This window comes from Brachyhypopomus gauderio, chromosome 9, assembly GCF_052324685.1.
Source record: "Brachyhypopomus gauderio isolate BG-103 chromosome 9, BGAUD_0.2, whole genome shotgun sequence".
NCBI lineage: Eukaryota > Metazoa > Chordata > Actinopteri > Gymnotiformes > Hypopomidae > Brachyhypopomus > Brachyhypopomus gauderio.
Window position 1 is genome coordinate 20,144,085 of NC_135219.1, and position 27,259 is coordinate 20,171,343.

A 27,259-nucleotide genomic window follows, 5' to 3' on the forward strand; every position below is an offset into this window, starting at 1 on the left:
TGAAATGGGGTTGTGTGTCTCCCACATTTAGTTCATGAATGTTGTGAGGGTGAAACTACAATATTTTTTATTGGGACACCTCAGAAAAGCTTTGCACTTTTTAAAGAATGAGGGACAGTGTTTAAAGAAAAAAAAATCCAGTATATTTAATAAAGCTCGTATGCATATGAAATTAGCTTTAAAATGACATTTTAAAGTCATAACTTTTTTAAAGTCTGTCATGCGTTGGAAAAGACGACGTATCAGCCATTTATAACAAACAAATAAATACTCATATGACATCTAAACGTATCTTAAACTATATACTATATAGGCTAAACAAAGATTACATTCGCAAAATATACAAGTATTTCTCTTTGCAACTGTGCGGGTTATAGATCAATATGAAACTGCTACAATGCTATTGACAATACTATCTACATCTGTCTATATCCGTTTCATATATGCTGTCTTAAGATGTATCTAGCATATTTTAAGAAGAATCTCATATGTAATTGTATTATCCAAAATAAACAAGTGTTCTAAATTGTTTGTTTATTTGTTTGTTTGTTTTACTTATAGCTACCACAAAAATGAAAAGTGATTTCACATTTACTAAACGCTTCTCATTGGTGGACCGCAGATTGCTTCGATAGTACACAGCCCTCATGTTCTTCCCTGACGGACATACCAATAGATAGTTCAAGCAGGAGCCTCCATAATACCACGGGCCTGTGTTACCGTCGTAGGTGCTCTTCGATAAGCAAATGTGATGCGTATTTAGTGCGGAGCCAAAAACAACCGGTGTACATTTTTATAAACAAAAAGCCTTAAATGAATCACAACCCTCGGTGCATACGGATATACGAGGACGTGCGAAGGACGCGCTTTATGTTGGATTAAGTCTCTCGATGGATGTGTGACATCTCTTCTCTCAAGACCGATGCATTTACGTGTAAGGAAAATGAAGGAGTCCAGGAGAATCGTACCTAGTCTCATTTTTACGAGCTCTTGATCTGTCGGCGGTGGTCGTCTCGCCTCGTGTGTCCGAGTACATGACGGACGAGAGCGCATTCTCCACTTGCTTTTATCGGAGGGAAATGGACCACAATGGAGGAATGCGTCAAGCAAACACGAGAGTTCAGCTCTCTTCACTTTTCCTTTCCGGATCTCCTTTCGTGACGATACCTTGGCTGGAACCGTTTGTCTATGTATGCCATTAATCGCTCCTGATTTATTCCAATACCCGGAATCATTTAAGATAACCTACTATTGCACTTAATCGGGGAGGTGGGACAACACGATGGTATGGTTCTAGTTTTTCTGTACCGACAAAGGTGGTTTGGACTGATGCTTTTAGACTTGGAGGTTTGGTTTGACTTTTATTGTTAGAAAACTATTGCTGCTTTAAAGTATTTTGTAAGTAATTGGAGTAATAAACGCGACCAACAACATGCATCTAGGAATAGATGAGTCCAGGGAATGCCAGTACAATCAGATCTGTACACATAATTCTTCGCCCATGGAGACTCCCCACACGAAGAAAAGGAGAGTAAAAAGAAAGTGGCAGGTGTTTCCTGGCCGGAACAAGTTCTACTGTGATGGGCGAATCATGATGGCAAAGCAGACTGGGGTGTTCTACCTCACCATGGTGCTTATCTTGGTCACCAGTGGACTCTTCTTCGCATTTGAGTAAGTGTTGCAGTCACGGTGAATAGCCCACATTCTTTACTATGTCCGTGTTGCTTTCCCACGGTATAAGATGGCTCTTCCCACTTTGCACCAGCAAGCTTCAAGCTTCACAGTGTGCCTCCTGATCCTGAAGGGGGTCTGGTCATCTCTTTCCAAGTTCTGCTGGTGGGCATTCCTCACTTATCACATTAAAATAGTGGACAGCTGCACACACCTTCTCATGGAGAAGCTGCAGCTTTGTCAAAGGGCCCAGTCATTGCCATCTGTTGCATTATGTTGAAGCTGAGACCTTAAGTTTTAAAGGAACAAAATGTTTTCTTGTTTAAGTTTAACTTGGGCCAGTTTTCCCCACATCAGTTAAAGTTTTGGATTTGTTTAAATGATCGGTGGAGGATTCTTTTTTTTTTTTTAAGTCCTTTTAGTCCATTGTTAAATGAAAAAGTCTTTAGTTGTCTGAAAATATAATTTCATATGTGTAAAGTCTCTCAGATTATGGCTGTAATATAGGATTAGTTACCTCTTGCTGGCACAGTTCATTTTCTGTAATGATATGATGTGATATTTGATCTGATTGCAGCGTCTAGTGAATTGTCCGATCAGGAAAGTCCTATAAATAAAGGTGTAGGGATAAAGAAATCCATTCTCTCTGGCATTCTCCGGTGGACACATATGAATTTATTAACTTGCGTTTGTTGTAATGAGTGATTTGTGTTTTTTGATCAGGTAAAGAAACTGGTGTTGACGTATGTGAATTCCTACGGTCCTGAGCTGGATGTAAATTCCTAGTGAACAAGGACAGCTTGTGTTGTCCCATGTCTCTTCAGGAACAGGATCATCTATTCAAGTTTGGTTATGACACCCAAGGGGTTTGCACTGGTCCATAACGCTGCTCAAGTGCGATTTAGAGTTACAATAATAAGAGAATCAAACTTTAGACTACTTCTTGCCAGAAACATTTCTTAAATGAAATGTTACATTCCACAGTATAAAGTAAGCGCTCAACTTTAAACATAATGATGTGCCTTTGTCATGGCAGTTTTGTGAAGGAAATGCTCGTGTCTGCTGGTGGGAGGGTGAAGTCATGGTCTTTGAGCAGAAAGGATGTGTGGGCCGCAGTTTCCACTGTCCCCTCCCTCTCCCTCAGCCATCTCCTCCCTACAACCCACAACCTGTGCTGCAACTTTCAAAAACACTGCACCTCCTGTGTTGATGTTTCCTTGGCAACGGTTTCCTTTCTCACTTTTATGTGTGCTTTTGAACAGCCGACGTCTCCTAGGAAACAGTAGAAAACCCTGCCCACGTTTTGATTCGGTGCCCCCGGCTGTGTCGTGCTATTTTAAATAGCAATAAAAGTCATTAAAGTGGCTCTTCGTGCCATTAGAGCCAGCACTTAGTGCTGAGACGCAGAAAACCGTAGTCCCAGAGATCCCAGCAGCAGTGCAGGCTTTGTGTAATGTGACATTTAAGACGGTTTTGGAATTCACTGACAGAGATAATTATTTTCCAGCTGGTGACTGAGAACTGTTTAGATTTGCATTCATACATTTGAAGGGGCAAAAAAAAGAATCTGTTTTGCATATCAGTTGCATATTCATAGACCAAACAGGAAGTAGGATATTACATTCAATTTCCGGCTGTCCATCGTAAGACCAGCTGGACTAACTTTGGTCCTACGGAAAAAGCTCTTTAACTTCAGAATATCATTCGTATGACAGTAAAGCACGGCATGGTTACAATTGGCATCAATCCTTCTCTAGCAGTCTTTGATAACGTTCAGGGTTGGATCTCATTTCTGGAGGAGCCTTGTTATTGTCCTTCTGAGGTTTTGGTTTTTTTTTTTTGGGAGTTCCCATATGAAGATCTGGCGGATGCACCATGGAATGAAAGCAAAGGAGGAAGACACAGCAGCCCATGGCAAGGACTCTGTGTACTGTATCCTCCTTCAGGTGCAGTGTCTGCTATGTTTAGGCCGGTGTGTCTTCAGAAACACTACTTGGACTCCACTTGAAATACAATACTTTCAGTAAAGCCAAGAGCAATGCATGTTACCAGCTGGGGCAGACACAACAAGGCGTGATTAAAAGGTCTCTTGAGAGCTACACAATCTTTTATTTTTTTAAAAGAAACACCAGCTGATGGTATCTGCGCACTCAGTTCGGAGTCAGTTAAGCCGGCATCAGATAACACGCAACAGCAGTCGGGAGACTCGGTTTTCCAGCACAGGTCATTATAGTTTTGAGGCAGAATCCTAGCAGACAGTGTGGCTGGATTTTTGGGTCAGATCTCTCAATTGTTTTTTCAGATGTATTAAAATAGACATCTATACATCATGCTTTCTCAATGTAATGGGGACGGTCATGCTCTAAATCGAGGGCTTCACACAAAGCTTTTGTCTGGTTTATTTTTGTATACGGCTGTGAGGATGGTATGCTTGTGAAATTTGATTATTTATTATCTATTTTTAATAAACTAGACTAACAAACGGCACATAATAACAAACACGCCACATAAACCACATTTCAAAAGCTCTTGTATTTTCCTGTGAATAAATCTTGTCTGTGACGCTGCGTTTATGTCCTTCCTGCATGGCCTCCCGTAAAATAAAGAAAAGATTTCAGATGTCCCAGTCACACACACAGAACAGATGTCATGGAGAATTAAACTCTGGTGGGATCATGGGGGATTCTGGGAAGAACTGTCTCTGGAAGCAAGAACAATTCCATTAAAATGCCACATATGGTTTTATCAGAAAGGGTGATTTTTGTTTGAAATGTTGCCTAAGGAATCCCCCACCAGCCTCTCCTTAACCCCTCCTTTATATTTTAAGTGCGTCTGCTGAAGCTCTGAAGTCCCATCTCTCCACGTTATTTAGTGGAGTGTAGAAGCAGTTCAGGATTGCAGCTGTGGTGAAAGTGGGCCAATTGCTTATTATTGTTATTTATTGCATGTGTTTCCATTACTCCATAGATTGCCTGCAGCTACAAGGTATCAGACGTTATGATAAATACAGAAGGCAAAGGCCTTCAAAACGGTGTTGTTTCTCCCTGATCCCAAATTGTTCACAGGCCACTAATGAGGCTGTAAGGGGGGAAGTGCGTTAAGAACCTAGAGAACTTTTACCAGGTTGGGGGCTGTGTCCTGTTTTATAAGGGCATATATACATACTGTTCTTCTCTGGTGGGCTTAAAAGTTTCATGGAGAAATGTGGCGAAACGCTTTCTTGCGGAACGTTCTAGATACACTAATTGAATATCCCTTTCATTTCTTTGTCTCTCATCTTATAGTTGCCCCTTTCTGGCCTCCAATCTGAGCCCTGCCGTTCCAGCCATTGGTGGAGTCCTGTTTCTCTTCGTCATGGGCATGCTTCTTCGGGCGAGTTTCAGTGACCCGGGCGTGCTGCCCAGGGCCACCCCAGATGAGGCAGCGGATGTGGAGAGGCAGATAGGTAAGGACTTTGGCCTTCACTCACACTCTGTTTATTATTAAAGTCTTGGCTTTGATGAGGGCAGTGCTCATCTGGGCATTGCCACATCACTACTTGGTGGGGGGGGGAAAGAGTTTTTCTTCAATGGAATGATTTCTTTTCCTGGCTAAAACTCCTACATCTTGTAGGCACTTCAAAAACTAGCTGAGATATTTTCAGATTTTTTTTTTTTTTACTTTCAAGATTTCTCACGATGTTCCATTCCGTACCAAGTACTCGTACGTGTCAGGAAGCACGGTGGATTTGCCCTTTCTCTTTGCAAAACATGGGGGTCTGTGGACTAATATGGAGAGACTACTCGTGTGTTAGGATTCGGAGGGAGAGGATTTGCCATTATCTTTTCCTCCTCTTGGGATATGCATAATGCATGTTCTTCCTCTGTCAGTGTCTGCTGCCATTTTAAATGGAAAATCTGGTTAAATATTCATAGAGAAGAAAATGAAGTGCTCACTGTAGTGGGTTTTTTGTTTGTTTTTTTGCTTTTCGAAGGTTAATATTTAACTCAGGTGAGAGGGTAAGTGGGTAGTTGTACACACATTAGCAAAGTTAACCACACCTCAGGCAACAAACGACTCTGTTATCATTCATATCTGTGCATGGAAAATGATTGGGTAAAATCTTGACTGATTTCTTTCTTCACGCCCGCATATTCTACTCTTACTGCGTAGTGTAGTGATGCTACCTCACGTACGACGCACTCTTCTGAGAGAACGCGAACCTCTCGGACTCAAGGGCACGCAGCTATGGCTGGGCTGTTGGGATGATGGCAACATTCCTCGTGCTCTGGAGAATAATCTAATACTTAGTAAACACCAGTCCTGTGCTGTAGGGTATCCATATCATCTGGAGAGAGCTGGAGAATATCTCTGTGTGTTGCAGAACAGCATGTGTACAGGGCAAGAACATTAATGTGGCGGGAGCAGAACTGAAGGGCCTCAACACCAGGCTCTTGGTATTTCTACTAACACACCTGAGGTGACTCCTCTTCTGGGTGTTCACCTTCTTGGGCTGAATTTGGTGTGCTTGAGGTGGGAAGATGCTGAATTATGTGCCCCTCCAGGGCTGGAATTTACCACCTGTGATCCAGTTTAGTCATGGCGTGTATAGAGGAAGAACATGGTTTGGCCAGGCTTTAGACCTGGTGCTTGAAGTTTTCCTTTGTGCTGTGGCTTGCAGATGCGGCCAATGGTGCGGGTGGCCCGGGCTACCGGCCTCCCCCCAGGACCAGGGAGGTGGTCATCAACGGGCAGACGGTCAAGCTGAAGTATTGCTTCACCTGCAAGATATTCAGGCCGCCACGAGCTTCTCATTGCAGTCTGTGTGACAACTGTGTGGGTAAGCATGAAGGTGAATGAATGAATGAGTGAGTGAGTGAATGAGTGAGTGTGACTGTGGGTAAGCAGGAAGGTGAGTGAGTGAGGTGAGTGAGTGGGTGAGTGTGACTGTGGGTAAGCATGAAGGTGTGTGAGTGAGTGAGTGTGTGTGTGAGTAAGTGAGTGGGTGAGTGAATGAGTGAGTGTGACTGGGTAAGTATGAGTGGGTGAGTGTGACTGTGGATAAGCATGAAGGTGTGTGAGTGAGTGTGTGAGTGAGTGTGTGAGTGGGTGAGTGAATGAGTAAGTGTGACTGTGGGTAAGCATGAAGGTGAATAAATGAGTGGGTGGGTGAGTGAATGAGTGTGTGGGTGGGTGGGTGAGTGAATGAGTAAGTGTGACTGTGGGTAAGCATGAGGGGAATGAGTGGGTGAGCATGACTGTATATCACACCCTGTCTCATTGATTGCTTCATTTTTTTGTGTGTTTTTAATGCAGAGCGCTTTGACCACCACTGTCCCTGGGTAGGCAACTGCGTGGGAAAACGAAACTACCGCTTTTTCTACCTGTTCATTCTTTCCCTCTCTTTCCTTACCATCTTCATCTTCGCCTTCGTCATCACCCACGTCATACTGAGTGAGTAACACTTCCCGCCCACACTGACTCTTCAATCGCTGCTCTCAGGGCCGCCGGTGTTTTTATCCACACTAACGCTGTGGGTTGAGCTACATTTCAGAGGTTAGCCTACGTGTGTTTTCAGCAGTTAAAGGCATTTCACAGCTTTGTACACTGTTGTATTTAAAGTCTTTCCAAAGTCTCAAGCACTCAAGACATTTTGTAGCTTCATACGCCCCGACGTTCTGACACTGTTGCAGATGTCACGGAGACATTTAGAGTTTTCCCACCTAAATGTACTTGAGGTCTGTGGAGTCAATATGGAATTGGACATTAACACAGTTTTCATTGGTTTGCTTACAGGCTTTTAAATGTGACAATTGTTTCTCTCTTCCTGTCGTTTTAAATATATTCAGCACTTATAGTCATTGATTGATTAATTCCACAGCCATTGTGCTGGACTACTGAACCAAATAAAATCAGTTGTCACTGTCCCAGTAACTTGCAGTTTGGATTGTATATATATTTACTCCAAGACATTGCAATAGGCTTCCCCTTTGAGAGCTCAGGCAGCTTTCTGTCCATGAGGGAGGCTTCCTCCTATCGATTGGTCCCTCCTCTCCTGCTCCTCCCCCCCACCTCCTGACTGACAGTAGCAGAGTCATGGGACTGGGGGCTGCTGACAAGACAGGAGCTGTCCTGGCGGGCGCAGGACGAGTTATGGAAGGGAGCTAGACGCTGTTCGTAGCATATGGCCACTCAATCCCTCCAGGCGGGCGTTCTGATGGGTAGCAGCGGACAGGCGCTGTTGCATTGGGGCAGGCCTCGTAACGCTGGGGCAGGCCTTATGTAGAAGTTGGGGCAGGCCTCGTAACGCTGGGGCAGGCCTTATGTAGAAGTTGGGGCAGGCCTCGTAACGCTGGGGCAGGCCTTATATAGAAGTTGGGGCAGGCCTCGTAACGCTGGGGCAGGCCTTATATAGAAGTTGGGGCAGGCCTCGTAACGCTGGGGCAGGCCTTATGTAGAAGTTGGGACAGGCCTCGTAACGCCGTGGCAGGCCTTATATAGAAGTTGGGGCAGGCCTCGTAACGCTGGGGCAGGTCTTATGATCAGGTCTCATGTACCTGTGTCTGAGCCTCCATACACTTTCCTCAGACGCCCTAAGCATTTAGCGCTCACGCTAGCTTCTAGCAGAGAAAACAGGTGAGGCAAGGGGCCGCTTTAGTTCAGTAATCACAAAAGGAGGTTTTGCGAATGTGTCATCATATTGAGAGTATCATAAATTCAATGTAGATGTCATCAATAATCATCAATCACTGTTAGCCATTGGCCAGGTTCTTTAGCAACTGATGCTAGTAAATCTCACTTCATTTATTTTTCTTTGATGTATCATGGATATCAAGTATACCGTCCTACAGAGTTTAGTTACAACCCAAATCTAATCTACCCAAATAGTCGATCAGGTCGGGTTTCAGGTACTCTGCAGGGTGGTAGATCCCCACATACCAGCCTTGGGCACACCTGATGTATATCTGAGCAGCTCTTTTCATTAAACGTGATATTTGGCTGCTGAATATGACTTGTTGCTTTAGCATTAGCATTGTTTGCTACGGTAATTGGGGCTGTTACATCTAGTCTATTTCATAGGCTTATCATTCAGTGTGCCTCTGCCCATGGCTAGGAGTGTCACACTGCCCTGTGTACTTTCCGTGCATTATATAACCCATGCTTTTGCCTACAGGATCCAACCGGACTGGATTCCTCAGCGCCCTCAAAGACAGCCCTGCCAGATATCCTTCCACAAAGGCCCTGTGTGTGTGTGCGTGCATGTTTGCGTGTGCGTGTGTGTGTGAGAAAGAGAGAGAGAGAGAGAGAGTCTAACAGTCTATTTCTAGCTTTCACACCTCCCAAACCCAGTGACAAAGAGCAGTATCTCTGAGTGGGTTTGAGAGAAGTAATAATGTGGCTGTACACCCACTCGCTCTCTCTCTTCCCCATCTCTCAGGCAGCCATTCCATGGAAATATAAGAGGAGACAGCTCTAATGTAAAGACGAAATAGGGTTTGAACGTGGAGGAGTCAGGATGTCAGATGATGTCTTTTCTCTGTTGATTTTTGTTACTGATGAGGTGCCTCACGGCTGGGTTCATTAGCTGAAGCCCGCCTGCTGGTCTCAGTGAATTAACAACTTACCAGGCCTTAGTTACTTCCTAATGATCGATCTCTCTCTCTCTCTCTCTCTCTCTCTCTCACACACACACACACACACACACACACGCACACGCACACGCACACGCACACACACACACACACACACACACGCACACGCACACGCACACACACACACACACACACACACACACACACACACACATCAACCTGCAGGTAATCACATACACATTCCTTAGTCCCCAAGCAAAAAAAGTTCACAAATGAGCTTTCTGAAGTCAAGGCTTGCATAGCAGCTGTCGCTAGTACAGGGCAAAGTGAAGCAACATCAAGTAAAATATCACTTTTTATAAATGAAATTAAATATAAACTGTAGCTCACCTGGTATGGCATGTAGACCAAGAGACATGCAGAAACACACTCGTGGGTTCAGCTCCTAAGCAACACGCAGAGCGCCATGCTGACAAGTCTCTGTGGATAAGACCTGCCAGTGTTGGGAATGTGAATGTAAAATGGTTGTGGTGTGAAAAGAATCTTCAGGCCCAGATTAAGATTTCCAGAAAAGGTTGGGCTACAGACTGCCTACACTAAAGTTGAGATTAAAATTGAAAGAAAATAAAGTTAAAAACCTTAAGGCCTACCTGAAAACTCAAACCTGATCCATACCTGAAACCATAATAACTGTATAACTAAACTGAATTACACAAGTGAGTAGATAGAAATAAAATAACATTGAAACCTCAAAACTATTATGGCCTTATACATTAAGATTAATCTACTATATTTCTTAGCACATTAATATGCATTGGTTGTCTGGATAGCTTTTACTTGGACTAATTTACATTTCTAATGAAAATAGTGGATAAAAAATTGTGTAATGTAGAAAGTAGCCATGACAGGCAGAGATCTTGTAGCTTAGCTCCATATTATTGTAGCTTAGCTTCATATTCGTATTTACATCTCCAAACTCTGTAAGAGATACCCGACACCTTTTGGACACACCTTTTGAGTTTGACTTACAACCATTCATTCATTTGGGTGAAGAAAAGAGAAAGTGTGTTTGTGTGTGTGTGTGTGTGTGTGTGTGTGTGTGTGTGTGTGTGTGTGTGTGTGTGTGTGTCTGGACAAGTCTGGGTGTTGTCATGGAAACAGTGGTCCGCTTTCCTTCACTGACGCACTGTGCTGGAGGTTGTGGTGTGCTTTTTCTCTGTCTGGTCCATCGTGGGCTTGTCAGGCTTCCACACCTACCTGATCAGCTCCAACCAGACCACCAACGAAGACGTGAGTTAGCGATACCGTTCCTCACACACTGTCTCCCCCTCCCCGACCCCAAACGTCTAGGCAGGTTCTTACGGTGGTTATCGTCCCTGTGAGCAGGGGATTGTTTTAAGGTCTTGACTGTAGACACGCATTTCATTCAAAACCAATTATGCAACTGTTCTATTGCAGCCCCTAGAGTTATAACACAGGTGCTCAGGAGGCAGTGACAGACTCCACACATCCCAGAGGAAGAGAGCACCCCCTTCCCTGCTGGAGGATGTGAGGAGACATGATTAGGAATTGACCTACGAATGAATCAGCAAAACAAAATCTAATGGCCACGGGAGGTTGTTACTCAATTTTAGGGCCCTGTGATTAAAACAAATCAGTTCTTTGTAAGCTGAATAATAGCCCCGGGGCGTGGAACGGTCGAACGTTTCATCGCGGCGCTGTGTCTGGAGAGTTGCCTCATTCCTCGTCTGCAGCCTCGTCCCGGGCTGTCTCGCTCACGGTGCCCGTCCTCGTTTCAGATCAAAGGGGCCTGGTCGTCCAAGCGGGGGAAGGACAACTACAACCCCTACAGCTCCGGCAGCGTCGTGACCAACTGCTGCAGTGCCCTGTGCGGCCCCCTACCACCCAGGTGAAGCGACGGGGGATTCTGCTCTCCTTCGTCTACTCACTAAATCACGTCTTCAGTACATAAACTAGAGTCGACACAGGGGAAAAAAAAAAAAAAACTTTTTCAATTAAGATTTCCATCTGTACCCCCAGGAGGTAATTACACATGCTCGCTGATTCTGGGAATTGATTTGCCTTTGTCAGAAGCACTGTGATGAGTTCAGCGGTTTGCTGGGCCCGTGTACAAGTACGGGCCAACTGGAGCAGCCCAGCTAACCACTCAACTCTGCTCATGTGAGCCGGTCTATTGCGAGCGAGCTATTCGTAGGCACGGCGGCAGCGATTCCTAGATTACGTGGCGTTATGGGTGCGTCAGCTGCCTCTCCATTATTGTTCGTGGTGAATACATAATTGGGTTTTTTTTTTTTTTTTTTGAAGCATGCTCACACTCTCACACGCTGACGCACACACCCAGCGCTGCGCGCACGCCATTAGCAAGTTTCCCATCAGCACAGGGAAATGGCTGAGTCTGGCTTGGTACAAGTGGTTACCATCTGTTTCATATGTGGGTGTGCAGAGTGGGAGGAAGTCCCGGTTGCTTCACACACACACACACACACACACACACACACACACACACACACACACACACACACACACACAGTGGCGAGGACCTTCTTGAGTCCCCCAAGCTCACTCATTCTGGATCTCTCACCCACGTTGGATGACTCACGGGCTGTGTTTGCTTGAGGCTGCTAATCTGCCATCCTCTCCTCTCCTCTCCTCTCTCACTCACTCTCTGTCCGCCCTTCAGCTTGATCGACAGGCGAGGCTTTGTGGAACCAGACAGCGCTCAGCCCATGGCTCAATCAAACGGCACCAGCACATGTCCTTTGACTCAGCTGCAAAGTCATATGGTAAGATCTGTGTGTGTGTGTGTGTGTGTGTGTGTGTGTGTGTGTGTGTGTGTGTGTGTGTGTGCGCGCGCTGGGGGAGGGGGTGGGGGTGGTTGACAAATTGGGGAAAAAAAATCAGGCAGTACCTGTGATGATGCCAGTAGCTCTGGCCCATCACCAAAAGACTCTATAGACATTCAAGTAATCGACAAAATGTAGTACTGACCTCTATGAGCGATTCTCAGGGGGACTGGCGGCCCAGCCAGCTCCTTCTCTTATAGTGGCCGAAGGGCCCTCGGCCTACTAAAGGAGGGGAGGGGGGGTTACAGGTCCTGGGAATACCTGAGGACAGATGTACACAATGGATGGACATATTAATCATCATTGTTGTTATGGTGCACTGAATGTGAAATGTCATGTATATATTGTTACTGCAGTAATGTTATGTAATGTATGTATGGTATGTTTGTGTTTATAGATAACCCCTGCTAGTGGTAATGGTATGCCCCAGCTTAATTAAGGGGAGGGGCTACCAGTATAAGAGGGCTTCCTCTCAGAGGCTAGCGGAGGTAGATGGTGGAGAGGTTGATGTTGGTTGGTTATTGGTTGGTGGATATTGTATGTGTTGCGTTAAGCCCAAGGAAGTTAGGGGCTAGACTGGCTGCTGTTGCCAGTGCTTGTTTAAAAGTACTGCTTATAAGCCTTTGCGGGCTTGAGTACATTGTACATATTAGTTTTCCTTTATACGGTTTTCCTTTACGTTTATTCGTCAGTTATTTATTTATTCATTGGATTTCAACATTAAAACACCTGGAACTGGAACTTTTGTGCGTGCATGTCCATCTCACTCTCTGTAGTGAACCCACCTCCATATTCACCCACTCGTACCACGTTCACAAATGGTGGCAGCGAACAAGGACTTGCAAGAGTGACGCCGAAAGAGGTTGGCTTCAGTGAAACGGCCACGGAGGGTCACCTGCGGAAGAGAAACAGGTTGGCAAACTCTTCTAATGCAAGACAAGCTACAAGACTGGGAGAATGCCGCCAAAAAGAGTTCCACCAGCAATGAGTCAACCACAGCAAAGAGAAGATGACCCGCTTCTAAGCTCTAGCACCGAAGCTGCGTCTGGCGACCCACCCGCAGACGTAGAACAGCTGTGTGCAATGCTCCAGAACTTTATGACAGAGCAAAAAGGAAGGGACGACTACTTCCAAAAAGAAGTCGCAAAACAAGAGCAAAGATGGCGCTCAATGCAGCACCAGTTCGGTTTACTGCAGGAAGAAGTCCACAAGGACCGGGCTGCAGGAAGACGCGAACAAGAGCAGAGCGAAGACACAACCGAATTCGCTCATTCTCGGATTATTCGACGCACTCAAACAGAATGCGCAGACCAAGCGTATGAAAGTGAAACTCGGCAAGCTACATCGCAAGTTTCATCACACACAGCGTGGCCGACACCAAGACTGCCAACGTTAAAAGAGTCAGATGATATCGAACACTTCCTCACAATGTTTGAACGCATAGCGCAAACGGCGAACTGGCCAAGTGGAAGTTGGGCGCTACATCTGGCCCCGCTTCTGGAAGAAAAAGCCAGGGCGGCTTACGTAGCTATGGATGGTACGGACATCGGCGACTACCACAAGGTAAAAGACGCTATCCTGAGAAAATACGAAATAAACAAAGACACTTACCGTCAGAGGTTCCGGATGAACAACATACTCGAGGCAGAGACACCACGGGAACTCTACACTAGACTGAAAGGACTCTACGAGAAGTGGATGACACCACAGGAGAAGACCAAGGAAGAGATTGGCGACGCGATCGTGCTGGAACAGTACCTGCGCATGGTCAAGCCAGAGCTCAGGAGGTGGATTATCGAGCGTAGTCCCGGTTCAACTCTCCAAGCGGTAGAGATGTCCGAGGCATTCGTGGCAGCGCGACAGACAGAAGGCAACTTCCGCTTAGACGAAATCAACAAACCGCGTCAGCACGCCGAGTTGGGTAAGTTTGCTGGGGGACGGGGTAGTCCGATGCCACAATATAGCAGACCACCTACACACGGGCGCCCGAGTGCGATTAACGTGAGAGCAGCTAGCGATAGACGCCCCGCAGATAAAACACTACGGTGCTTTAACTGTAACCAAACCGGCCACAAAATCAGTGCTTGTCCTAATTTATCGAGTAGCTCCAGTCGTTTGTCGTACAGCCCAAGGAAAGAGTTTAGCTTTGAAACTGTTGATGACACTAAAAACAGCACAATTACTGTAAAAATAGGCAGTAGAAAATTCAAAGCGCTCATAGATACGGGAGCTAGTCAGACGCTGGTATCTGCTAAATGTTTTCCCAACGATGAAGTCGTACACACCGGGAAATTACGGGTAAAATGCATACACGGGGACGAGCAGGTATATCCCACAGCAGAAGTGAGCATAGAGGTCCAGGGACAGGCTTATCTACTAAACGTGGGAATAATTCAGCAATCACCCTACTCCGTGATTTTAGGCAGAGATGTACCCGTTTTAATAGACCTCTTAGCAGATAGGCAGAATACAGCTGATGTAATGGTTGTAACCAGGCTGCAGGCTAAGCAAGAAAGTGTAGCAGGGGAAAATCAAACTCTCTTGAAGGAGCTACCCTATAATGAGACTCCTAAAATTAAAAAGTCTAAAAGTCAGAAAAGACAAGATAAAATCAGAGGCACTGCTATTGAGGAACAAGTAGAATGTCCTGATATAGAGGTAGATGCACTGCCTGGTAACATAGCGCAGTTACAACGTCAGGACAAAACACTTGAGCCATTATTCCTAAAGGCAGAGAACCCGAGCACAGAGAAGGGCGAGATCCGGTTCACAATAATTAGGGACATTCTTTTCAGAGTAAAAGGTGAAATAGAACAACTCGTGGTACCTGTAGGTTTGAGGCAGGAAGTACTTAAATTAGGTCATTCTGACCCATGGGCAGGTCACCTCGGGCACGCTAAAACTCAGAGCAGAGTAGCGAACCGATTCTACTGGCCACGTCAGCAGTTAGATATAATAGAGTTCTGCAAAGCATGCCCAGAGTGCCAGCTAACAGCACCAAAAAGAAAATCAGACAGAGTACCCATGATAAGCTTACCTGTTATTGACGTCCCGTTTTCACGGATCGCCATGGACGTAGTAGGTCCCCTACCCAAGAGTCAGAGTGGCAAACGCTATATTTTAGTAATTGCCGATTATGCAACACGCTATCCAGAAGCATTTGCACTAAGTAAAGTGAAAACACGCCAGCTGGTTAATGCACTCCTACAGTTAATATCTAGAGTAGGCATACCACGTGAAATACTCACAGATCAGGGAACAAACTTTATGTCCAAGCAGCTTAAAGACGTCTTTGCGTTAATGGGTATAAAAGGCATCAGGACGACCCCCTTTCACCCACAAACTGACGGCTTGGTTGAGCGCTTCAATAAGACCCTGAAGTGCATGCTTCGCAAGTTTGTGTCAGAGACTGGCTCTGACTGGGACAAGTGGCTCCCATACGTGTTGTTCGCCTACCGAGAAGTGCCACAGGCGTCAACTGGGTTCTCACCGTTCCAGCTCCTCTATGGAAGAGAAGTGAGAGGCCCATTGGATGTACTCAAGGAGGCATGGGAAGGACCTAATCCAACAAAGAGACTGAACATTCTGTCACACGTCCTGAAAATGAGAGAAAAAATGACAACACTGACTGAGTTGGTCAGAGAGAACATGAGGAAAGCCCAACAACAACAGAAGGAATGGTACGACAAGGCTTCAAGAGACAGAGAGCTGAGGCCAGGGGAGAAAGTACTGGTCTTATTGCCCACCTCAGACACAAGCCTGCTTGCAAAATGGCAGGGGCCGTACGAGGTTGTACGACGAGTGGGGCAAACCTCATATGAACTGTTGCTTCCTGATAGAAAGAAGAAGCACCAGATACTACACATCAACATGCTCAGACCATGGAACGAAGCCAAAGTAAGCAACACGGAACAGCTATGGGTTCGGGCCGTGGATGAAGAAGAGGAGAGTAAAGAGCAGTACTTTCCTGGAGGAAACGGACCAGCTGCACCTCTTAGTCTCTCACACCTGGGATTTCAGCAACAGCTACAGCTGAGGAAACACATTCCTACGGACGTCTTCAGTGAGGACCCAGGGAGGACTAATGTCACCGAGCACAAAATACGGCTACTGAAACAAGAGCCCATCAGGCAGACCAATTGCAGAGTTCCTGCACGCCTGATCCCGAACCTCAAGATGGAGGTGGAAAAGATGATGGAGCTAGGGGTGATTGAGCCATCCACAAGTGAATGGTGCAGCCCAGTGGTCCTAGTCCCTAAGAAGGATGGAGAGCTTCGCTTTTGCGTTGACTTCTCAAAATTGAATTCAGTTTCTGCATTTGACCCTTACCCGATGCCGCGAGCAGATGAGCTGATCGAGCGGCTGGGGAAGGCAAGGTACCTGACGACACTGGACCTATGCAAAGGTTACTGGCAAGTGCCATTGTGCCCAGAAGCAAGGGAGCTGACAGCGTTCCGGGTACCGAGCGGACTGTATCATTTCCTGGTCATGCCGTTTGGTCTCCATGGAGCTGCTGCAACGTTCCAGAGACTAATGGATGCTGTACTGAAAGACACAGGGGACTTCGCAGCAGCATACATTGACGATGTTGTAATATTCAGCGCGACGTGGGAGGAGCACGTCCAACACGTGGGCATAGTTCTCCAACGCATCGCAGACGCTGGATTAACGGCGAACCCGGCGAAGTGTAACCTAGCAAGAGACACGGTGTCATACCTGGGCTACGTCCTGGGAGGAGGGCTTATCCGCCCACAAGTTGACAAAGTGGAAGCGGTCAAGGGGTGTCCAGCACCAACGACAAAGAGAAGGGTGAGGTCCTTCTTGGGTCTCGTCGGCTGGTATCGGCGGTTTATCCCCAATTTCTCCAGCAGGGCGGCAGCATTAACGGACTTGATTAAAAAGGACAAACCTCAAAGGGTGAAATGGACTGAAGAGTGTGAGACCGCATTCAAGGATCTCAAGGAGTGCTTGTGCGCAGACCCTGTATTGCGCAGTCCAGACTTCAACAGACCATTCATAGTGCAAACGGACGCTTCAGGCAGCGGCCTAGGGGCAGTTCTGCTGCAGGGTGAGGGCGAGGACCAGAGACCAGTCCTCTACATCAGCAGAAAGATGTTTCCTAGGGAGCTGAACTATTCAACAATTGAAAAGGAGGCACTAGCAGTTAAGTGGGCGCTGGATTCATTGAGGTATTACCTCACCGGTGCTGACTTTGTGCTAGAAACGGACCATAGGGCGTTGCAGTGGATGCATCGCATGCGTGACAGCAATGCCAGGATTACGCGGTGGTACCTGTCACTGCAGTCGTTTAAGTTCCAGGTGCGCTACCGGAAAGGCACCCAGAACGTCACAGCGGACTTCCTCTCTCGTCATTCTAGCGAGTGACTGCGGTAAGGGGGGGGGGGGTGTGTGATGATGCCAGTAGCTCTGGCCCATCACCAAAAGACTCTATAGACATTCAAGTAATCGACAAAATGTAGTACTGACCTCTATGAGCGATTCTCAGGGGGACTGGCGGCCCAGCCAGCTCCTTCTCTTATAGTGGCCGAAGGGCCCTCGGCCTACTAAAGGAGGGGAGGGGGGGTTACAGGTCCTGGGAATACCTGAGGACAGATGTACACAATGGATGGACATATTAATCATCATTGTTGTTATGGTGCACTGAATGTGAAATGTCATGTATATATTGTTACTGCAGTAATGTTATGTAATGTATGTATGGTATGTTTGTGTTTATAGATAACCCCTGCTAGTGGTAATGGTATGCCCCAGCTTAATTAAGGGGAGGGGCTACCAGTATAAGAGGGCTTCCTCTCAGAGGCTAGCGGAGGTAGATGGTGGAGAGGTTGATGTTGGTTGGTTATTGGTTGGTGGATATTGTATGTGTTGCGTTAAGCCCAAGGAAGTTAGGGGCTAGACTGGCTGCTGTTGCCAGTGCTTGTTTAAAAGTACTGCTTATAAGCCTTTGCGGGCTTGAGTACATTGTACATATTAGTTTTCCTTTATACGGTTTTCCTTTACGTTTATTCGTCAGTTATTTATTTATTCATTGGATTTCAACATTAAAACACCTGGAACTGGAACTTTTGTGCGTGCATGTCCATCTCACTCTCTGTAGTGGACCCACCTCCATATTCACCCACTCGTACCACGTTCACAGTACCACTTCACCTTTCTCCTATACGAGTGATTAGGGTAGTGTCAGCAGTCAGATCAATAGGGAGCAGCTCATTAATGCACTCAGGTTTGGCACACTGTAATAACTCTGTGTGATTAGTGCATAATATCATATTGACGTATTTAATCTGGGTTTGAGTCCCGAGGGCATTCTTGAATAACCTGTGTGACAGGGGTGTCGTCTGGCAAAGGGTTCGATTTTCTGCTTTCCACAGACTCGTATGTAGCATGATGGGATCATGTCATTGTTTATCCTTTAACAGTAATATAGAAAAGACAAAATGAACAACAAAATGTATTTGATTTCAGAAATCAAATCAAATATATTTGTATAGCGCTTTTCACAACATATGTTGTGAAAAAAATGTGTGCTTGTTGTACTAATAACCTCCTAGATTCTGTCTAGCTGATGCTGGTGTCCTTACGCTTTACTGTGGTCTTCGTATCATCAAAAAAAAAAATTCACCAAAAACTCTTCATTCACCAGTTTTCTTCCCAAATGAGTTATCCTGTCCCATATTTCACTGTTAACTACTTCTTACTGTTGTTTCTTTGTGTTTGTCTGTCCTTACTTTTTTTTTGTGTCTTTCCTTCTTCTCTCAGTGTCACCAAGACCAGTGCATTCAGAGCACTAAATTCGTTTTGCAGGCTGCCGCCACCCCACTCCTACACACCCAGCCTGCGCTGCTGGGTGGCGGGGGCCCCGTCCTGCACGGGAAGCCCACCATGGGGCTGCCTTGCTCGGCGTTGGTTCCCAGCCAGCCTCCTCTCCCCCCCCTCCCCTCCATCCCGTCCTCCATCCCGGGCATGAGCTGTGGAGACCTGTTGCCTCTCCACGACTCGGAAACCCACTGTCCCCACCAGCTCTCCCTCCAGCGCTTCATCAGCCCGGAGGAGACGCCGTCCCCGCCCGCCAATTTGCCCTGCGCCGCCCACGTGGGCCTCCACGTGCACCCGGCGCTGCACTACGACCCCGCCAGTCAGGACTCGCTGCACGAGGACTCCGTGCGCGGGCTCGTGAAACTCAGTTCTGTGTGAGGGGAACCGGGGGGAGGTTCGGCTGTACCAGCCTTCGAGAGGCTTGGGCGGTCGAGGCGGGGACAGAAGCCATACTTTTATTCCATCACAGAATGACCACTTCCGGTAAGCTTTTTGTCTTATTAAAAGGCCATGCCAGGCTACAACCCCCTGGGAAACATGCACGGAAGACCAAAAGCAGTCTTCCATCTCTGCTGATGGTACAGTAGAGCTGATGGGCCAGATCCCGACCCCCACTGTACCTCAAGGTGAATTCTGTGCTTAAGGACCAAGTACAGCATACTTTATCAGCCTACTGACACGATAACCAACCTTTGTTTCTATTAAGGATGTTGTTGTGTCGTTGTGCGAGTCATTCCACTACAGAACTAAAAATATGACTGCGCTGGTGAACCCCAGAAATCTGACTGTGTTGCTCCCTTGTACTGGGATGTCACATGACTGTGGAGTGATATCACATGATGTCACACAGGGATGTCACATGACTATGGAGTGATATCACATGATGCCACACAGGGATGTCACATGACTGTGGCATGATGTACTTTAAAATGGAAACACATTTAAATGCAATCTCACTGCCTTTAACATCTCTGGGGTTCTGACAATATGACAGTGGTCTTATTGGTGACGATTATGAAATATGCTATGGTCATATTGCATCACATGTTTTTGGAAACGTTGAAATCAAGTGCCAACACATTATAGTGATGTGATTACGTGCCAAATACAAGTTTACTGATTTACCATTGTAGAGGTGATATCTTGTCAATAAATTCACTTTATATGGAATCCACATTTCTGTCTTTCATAAAAGGCCTAACTTCATGTCTGGGACAAAAATCCAAAATCACCTTGCTGGAAGTTCTAGTAGGTCATTCAGTTCTACTGATGACAATAATGGGTGAATTGGTAAGCCCAGAGAGATCTTTGACAGGACACGTGTCTAGGGGCTAGTGAATTTAGGGCTTGGTCAGAAGCCGCGGTGCTGTTTCTTTAGTGCTGTCCAAATTTTAGCGTCCTAATAACTTTGTGATTGGCAAACATACAACAGTAAATGAGCAAATAACAGGTAGCAGAGGTAGGTAGCCTATACAATTACATCACTTGTGGGAAAAGGCCCAGCAAGATTATTTGAGGTAATGAGTTTGTTTTATAGACACTAAACAGGCAAAACCCTACATTTTCAATTTTTGTAAGTCAAATTTATAATATTTCTCAGTATAAGAAATCAATGTAAGAAATACCACAAAGGCCAAAAGTAACATAATGGTATAATTTATACAGGGAATTCAGTTAGAACACTGCATACAACATACATTTTAAACAAGTATTTTAACAAAAACACCAGTTCTAGTAATCCAAAGCAACAGTAAAACAGACCCCTAGAAGCAGTACTTAGATCTAGCCCTAAAGTGGACCTGACCCAATTTAGTATTTACTGATTAGGACCTAAATAGCCATGGACAGCAGAATTGTGCATACAAAGACTCCAGACTGACAGAAACTTGCATAGAATCAAACTGCCATTAGTGGACAAGGACTCCCTGATGACCTTTAAGTGTAGAGCTCTTTGAAAAGTGCCCCCTGAAGATTAAATTCACTCAGTACTTTGTTAAGAAGTCAGTATGAAGTACATGAACAAGCCTTTTCTCTTTTACATACTTTCATCCTCTGTACCTCATAGCCTCCTAAATGATGATTAGTGAACATGGCGTCCAATCCTCTCTCTTAATTAAAGATATGACATTCGGTTTTAATGATCAGAAATGCTAAACCTGGATCCTCATAACAATCTTCTGGTGTCCTAAGCAGGATGAAATAAGCCGGTGATGTGTGAAATTCACACAGCTGAAGGTCTAGCAGTTCAGAGTACTGGGATTCAGAAGACCTTCAGTACCAGTCCCACTCTTTGATGCTTCCCTGATCTGAATCTGTGCTTCGCTTATTTGGTCTCTCTATGGGTCTGATTGAGATGTTTCTCTGGATTACTGTCCTTAAGCAATATCAAACACTATATCAAGACAGCACAGTATATATAACTCAGCTAAGAGCCATATGTACATAAGGTTAGGTACTTGAGTTTAAAATGAAGGAGAGGTGAATTCTTTTAAGCTGTAATTTTCAGTAATTATAGTATTCACCATATTGTATATTATTGCTACTACCACATCTTTTATTAGACATACTGAGAATGGCATCACTAGTAGAGCACAGCAGACACACCTCACAGAATTCAGAATTAGTATCTCATTTTGACTGCATCCGCTGAGATTTAGCAGGTTTCTGAATTCCACTGCATTCCCCACTTTGTGAAACAGAGTTGCAGAATATATTATTTATTCATAGGTATCACAGTACTATTCTTTCCACTATCATATTGCAAATGAACGTAACATTTTACTGCACCCTACAAGCGAAGTTTGGATATGGTGTGCTTCATCTGGTCTGATCAACCTAAGGTAAGTGCTATAATGTCTTTGACAAATCAACATGTTCTTTAATCGGATTAATGAACTAGCTTTACGAACATGGTCAAAATAATGCAGTTCTGGTATGTTTAGTCTATATGGTACAGGTATGCATGATATGAGACAACCCACTCGAATCCACAAACTGAGACACACACACACACACACACCACGTTCCATACACAACAAAAGAGAAGGAACCAAACTACAACAACAACAACTCCCCCACCTGACCCCAAGGCTTAAAGGCTTCATTGACATTCATTTTTGCTTTGTTAAAGGTGCTTAAGAGGTTATGCAGCTTGGTCTGGCTGTGGAGCTCAGCTCGGTCATGTGACGTGACCGCGATCGGTCACCACAACTTAACGTCGAGCAGCTGTAGGTCGCCCATGATTTCCAGCTCGTCCACGCAGCCGAGGTCCTGCACGCGGTGTTTATAGCTCAGCTGGTGAGTCCCGTTCACCGCCACTTTAAACTGCTGCGCCTCACACAGAATGATCATCTGGGACGTGGGGGGGGGGCGGGAAAAAAAGGCGGGAAAACGGCATCAGTGATGAGGAGTCAGCGGTCTCCTCCGCTCCAGTGCTGCTCAGGGAAGCTACTTGAGCGTTAATTGCTCCCGCTCGGAGAACGTTCTTTAACTAAACTCGAGGGAGTTAGTGAAGCTAGGACCCTATGAGCCAGGTCCATGAAGAGCTTGGTATCCATTACTGGAAAAATTGGATTCTCATTAGAACACAATTTCCCACTTTTCTCCCACTGTGTATTTTGTATGTTCAAAAGCAAACTGATATTTTCACGCAGAGAAGGTGCAAATGGTTTCAGTATTGCGGCTGTGCTTACCTCAAAGTATTCCCCCGGCAGGAAGGGGAAGCTGGCTAGGGCGGTCTCCTCTGGACCCCAGCACTGGGACAGGTAGGAGTTACGAGCAAACACACTGGTCTTAAGCCGCGGGTTAAGGTGCAGCGCAATGTCCTCGGAGCCTTTAACGTGCAGGTTTACAGCGAAGCTGCATACAGTTGCGCATAGGGAAAAAACAAAAACAAACAAAAAACAGAAAAGTTAAGAAATCAGTAAATAATTCATGAATCATTGCTATTCATTCATGAATTCATAATCTAAGGTGGCTTTGCATGTCCTCAAACAATATATGTTAGACATGTATTACTTGGTCACAACATTCCCCTGGTTCATACCTGTGAGAATAGACACCAATCTGTCCCTTGATTGTGATCGTGTGTCCTGGACTCAGCCCCTTCATTAGTTTTCGTCTATAAGGAAGACTCTAACATGCAAGCACAGAAGCTTCAAGATGACAGCTCGTCTTAGGTCGGATCCCACATTTTGCTCGCTACGGCCTAAATTGATGCTAAAAAGAGCTTCCCGGAGCTTTTCTAGAGCTTCAGAAGCACTTTGCTCACAAAACCTCCTCTTACAGGACCTCTGATCAAAATAGTCAAATCATGTTCTTCCCCATTTATACTCCAGCGTCCTACCAGAGACCCTGCAGTCTGAAGGGTCTGACTGTTGCGGTCAGTGTTGCTGTCCCTAGGACTGCACTCTTCTGGACGGACACTAACGTCACTCCTGGGATCTGTTGTAGCCTCTTCTCCAGCTTTAAGGTTCTCTGTTCCCCATCACAATAAATCTTCCACATTCTCTCTAGTTCCTTCTTTAGGTTCAAGTATATCTCCTGCATGTTACCATTATCTCCTGTATATTATGTATGTATGTTTCAGAGTGACAAGGACTCACCATATCATGTGATTCTGGCAGCATGGCCTGCAAGATAGAGTAGTACACAGAGAGTGTGTTCAAAGGCTGCCTTCACTGTTACAGTACAGAGGAAAAAGGCTAATCCTGGTAGGAGGGTATCCAATCACACAGCAGGCTCTCTGTGTCTATCCGTGAGCGTTCTGTTGCTTTTTCTGGCCTTACACAACTGATCTGGCACATAAAGGGCTCAATTATGAACCAGTGACTGGAACTGCGTATGATTGAGACCTTAGATTGCGAACCATTTCCACATGAAATCAGTGCCGATTGTGAGCGATTTAGATTTGGGCAGAGCTTACGGGTTGTTATGCAGACTATACAAATAAGAAACTGCTGAATGTATTCATGCACACAAAGAAACAGACAGAAACCAAAGCAAAGCTGCAAACAAAAGGAATTCCACTCACATCAGCCTGAATCCCTGGCTTAGCCACCGCTGCTAAAGAAACAGCTGAGTTCTGTGAACAAAGACATGGCCTTCACAGCAAATTCATGGACCGCAGTCCAAAGCAAACACTTAATATCTTTGGCAAGAGCCAAAATGTTGCTTCCTATTCAAAGCGTCTCAGACAGGTCCTGTTTCTGAATGTGCTCAACTCCCCAACACATCTAGACCAGCTAAGCTTTGTTTACAAATGTAAAACTGCATGCTGCATAAAACATGCATGACCTGTAATGGACAGCAGAATGGAAGAGTGCTTTGTGCTTTTATTTTACATACAGATTAAGATGAAGCTCACAATTGTAATGTCCGGTACTTACTGTACTTGGAATGAATCCAATGGCCTGGATCTGAACCTTCCCCGATACTGCCAACGTATCCACCTTGCCCAGATCTACTCTGTGCTTATATTCTAGCACATGAGCACCATTTACTGCCACCTGGAGATAAAGATTAAAATGGCAGTCACAAGTAGTGAAAATTCACTTTGGATATCAGGGAAACAGTGGGCTGAGGACAGATTAGGTGAAGAAATCGTCACCTTAGGTTTAAGTAAACCTAAAGTTCCACTTTGCTAAAATTCTGTTCCAAAACCACTAGCCCTATCAAATTTAGGAGACAGCCTGCAAAGGGACACCAACTCTTTTACAGTAAGGCTTTACAACTTATTAATCTTGCCCGCTCTTAATCTCCGGACCGCGAACCTGTGAACTCTGACTAAGTGAAGGGGTCGTTGTCATGGTGAGTCTGCGAGGTCACGAAAGCGCAAGCATAGAAAAGTGCTGACGGAGACCAGCTCGACCCGTTTCCGTGGTTAACATCGATGCCAAAATACGACACGGGAAGCAGGATGTACCCAGCTTGCACGGTCACTCTGAGGCAGAGAGTTTTATAACCTCTTCCCATCTTTTTAGGCTCCTGCCCTCCAGATTCAGTATATGGTTTATCATAATACAGATTACAGAATAAGCCTCACTGTCATAGCCAACGGACCTGTTATTGTTGTAGACAAGAATATAATTGTTTTAGACAAGAAGATAATTGTTGTTTAATTTAATTGTATACATTTAATCTTTTAAACAATAATTGCCATCCTTACCTTGTACATATCTTCCTCTACCAATATGATGATCTCAAAACCTGCTCCTTTCTTGAAGGGCATTTGATAGTGGATGTCCTCTTTGCCCCACTGCTCATGCTGCAGTGTGTTACACACGATTTGGGACTTCTTGAAGCGAGGGTTAAAGTGGAAGGCCACATCTGCCCTGGGCTTAATACTGCTCCCACATGTGAAATCCACCTGAAACCTACAAGAAACGGTGTCACTCTTTGATTGAATGCTCAGTCTTACCTTCAAGCTGAATCAACCCTTTTTGTTTAATGTAATGGTCCATAGATGAATTTGCATGTCCTGATTTAGGTGTAATTGTGGCGGTTTTAAAACTGTGTTTGTAGATTAGTCCCTCTATTCCCCCCTGTAAGACATTTTAAGCCTATGCCATTGGAAAAAAAGCCATCCTTTGAGCTGAAATTACATAATCTGGTCCTTCTTCCACACAGACGCTACAGTACTGTACATTTTAATAATGACTATACATCACTTATTTGTCATAGTACTTGCAGGTTTAACTTAACTTGGATAACTGTGCCAACACAGTGTGTGAACATAATGCAGATTATAGGACAAATACTGACACACAGAGCATCACCCACCTGTCTGCTTCACTTGGCACTGACCCTTGAATAAGCACAATTTCTCCTGGGTGTAGTCCACCCAGAATGGTTACAGCCAACGGAATTGCCTGAGGATAATCAGATTAACAGGATAGGATCAAAACTTTGTTTCTCCACCAAGTTAGATGAACACGAAAAAGTGTCCTGTGGCTACACAATTCACCCCGAGAAGTCATTGCCCGACATAAACAAAAAGACAAAAAACCTATTTTTAAAAAGAGGTTAATTGTGAATAACACATTAAACGAGGCACAGCACCAGCACATTTGAAAGTTTTCTGTTGTAAGGAAGATAGCTGGGGTTAGCAGCTAGCTAGCACTTTCTTACAGACAGGACAAAACATTAGCAGTTAACAACGACAGCGACAGAAAACGTGAAATGAAGTGCAAATAACAGTATCTCGCATTATTTGGCAAACTACGCCAATTATCTGACTATAGTTACCACTGCTGGTCCGACTATTAGCTAACTAGCCACGTAGCTACCTGAGGTAGCACTCTCAACCACAGTACTGGTTAACAATATATTAATATATTAACAATATATCAAGAGAATATCTTTCTCACCGGGTTCAAAACGGTTTGTTTCGGATTCCTCACAGACATTTCGCCGTGTTGTCCCAACGGCTCCTACTGTATTCAGAGCAAATACACCCCCCAAACTTGTGTTGTAGACCAGCGTAGACGTTGTTGTGCCACACAGATCAACTTCCTCGTTCATCAGCGACGCTCCTGACGAAAAGTGGCCGATGACAATAACGCGACGAAACCGAGTTACACTCAACCTGCTTTTACGTTTTTAATAAGATAACCGCACAGTCACTCGTTCATCTTCCCAGTGTATACCACGAACGGCGTGGTGTTCACAACAGTGTCCTGTTTCTCTACAAACGTGAAACCTTCACACGACATTGTGTGTTTTTTTGGTCCAATATCATTTGCAGCCACAAATGCTGAAATGTGTCCTTAAAAAAAACGTCACGCTGTCAAACAAGGAAGCAAAAAAAAAAAAAAAAAAACAAAACCCTGTGAGCAGCAGGCTGAACCCTACATCATCCAATTGCACACCCGGAGAGCCAACCGCAGTTCTAGACCTGCAGTTCTAGACCTGCAGTTCTAGACCTGCAGTTCTAGACCTGCAGTTCTAGACCTGCAGTTCTAGACCTGCAGTTCTAGACCTGCAGTTCTAGACCTGCAGTTCTAGACCTGCAGTTCTAGACGTGCCGTAGTTTTAGATGTATGTAACGTAATATCCAGATAGTGTTTTAGTATGTCGCGGGAGCAGATGGAAGAATGATATTTATAAGCAGCAATAATATATGATAGATATATGATAATGTCTGAAGGTCATTTTTGGGTTATCGTAATGTTTATGTCATGAATGTTTATGTGATGAATCTGGCTAGCGTTAGTGTGTCTTAGTTCATTAGTTCTGGCTACCTTTATGGCTATTTAGTAGCTTTGATTAAATTTGAAACAACTTAAAGGAAGGAAATTAGCACGTACTACGCTACTA

The 27,259-nt window shown here is 45.1% G+C and overlaps 2 protein-coding genes across 2 annotated transcripts; one reads left to right on the forward strand and one right to left on the reverse strand.

The window, feature by feature from the left end:
• The first annotated feature begins 634 nt into the window (after nucleotides 1–634).
• zdhhc14 (zDHHC palmitoyltransferase 14) lies at nucleotides 635–20,119 on the forward strand. Its single transcript, XM_077017810.1, has 9 exons — nucleotides 635–1,671; nucleotides 4,956–5,116; nucleotides 6,332–6,490; nucleotides 6,967–7,104; nucleotides 8,825–8,873; nucleotides 10,430–10,532; nucleotides 11,042–11,151; nucleotides 11,944–12,046; nucleotides 18,887–20,119. The coding sequence occupies exons 1-9, from the start codon at nucleotides 1,433–1,435 to the stop codon at nucleotides 19,319–19,321; spliced, it is 1,497 nt and encodes a 498-aa protein (XP_076873925.1). The 5' UTR covers nucleotides 635–1,432; the 3' UTR covers nucleotides 19,322–20,119.
• Nucleotides 20,120–20,583: 464 nt separating this feature from the next.
• On the reverse strand, nucleotides 20,584–26,729 carry lgals8a (galectin 8a). Its single transcript, XM_077017811.1, has 9 exons — nucleotides 26,311–26,729; nucleotides 25,724–25,812; nucleotides 25,110–25,317; nucleotides 24,331–24,450; nucleotides 23,976–24,026; nucleotides 23,548–23,574; nucleotides 22,989–23,077; nucleotides 22,636–22,801; nucleotides 20,584–22,294 (listed from the first exon to the last, which is right to left on the reverse strand). Exons 1-9 carry the CDS (start codon nucleotides 26,347–26,349, stop codon nucleotides 22,145–22,147), a joined length of 939 nt encoding a protein of 312 aa, XP_076873926.1. The 5' UTR covers nucleotides 26,350–26,729; the 3' UTR covers nucleotides 20,584–22,144.
• Nucleotides 26,730–27,259: the final 530 nt, after the last annotated feature.

What these genes read in the sequence shown, in the direction of transcription:
- zdhhc14 (XM_077017810.1), top strand. Translation starts at nt 1,433, where the DNA reads ATGCATCTAGGAATAGATGAGTCCAGGGAATGCCAGTACAATCAGATC. An exon ending in GGACTCTTCTTCGCATTTGA is followed by an intron (nt 1,672 to 4,955) that starts GTAAGTGTTGCA and finishes CTCATCTTATAG; the next exon opens with TTGCCCCTTTCTGGCCTCCA. An exon ending in GGATGTGGAGAGGCAGATAG is followed by an intron (nt 5,117 to 6,331) that starts GTAAGGACTTTG and finishes TGTGGCTTGCAG; the next exon opens with ATGCGGCCAATGGTGCGGGT.
- lgals8a (XM_077017811.1), bottom strand. Translation starts at nt 26,349, where the DNA reads ATGTCTGTGAGGAATCCGAAACAAACCGTTTTGAACCCG. An exon ending in AACAAACCGTTTTGAACCCG is followed by an intron (nt 25,813 to 26,310) that starts GTGAGAAAGATA and finishes GATTATCCTCAG; the next exon opens with GCAATTCCGTTGGCTGTAAC. An exon ending in TGCCAGAATCACATGATATG is followed by an intron (nt 23,078 to 23,547) that starts GTGAGTCCTTGT and finishes CTTGCATGTTAG; the next exon opens with AGTCTTCCTTATAGACGAAA.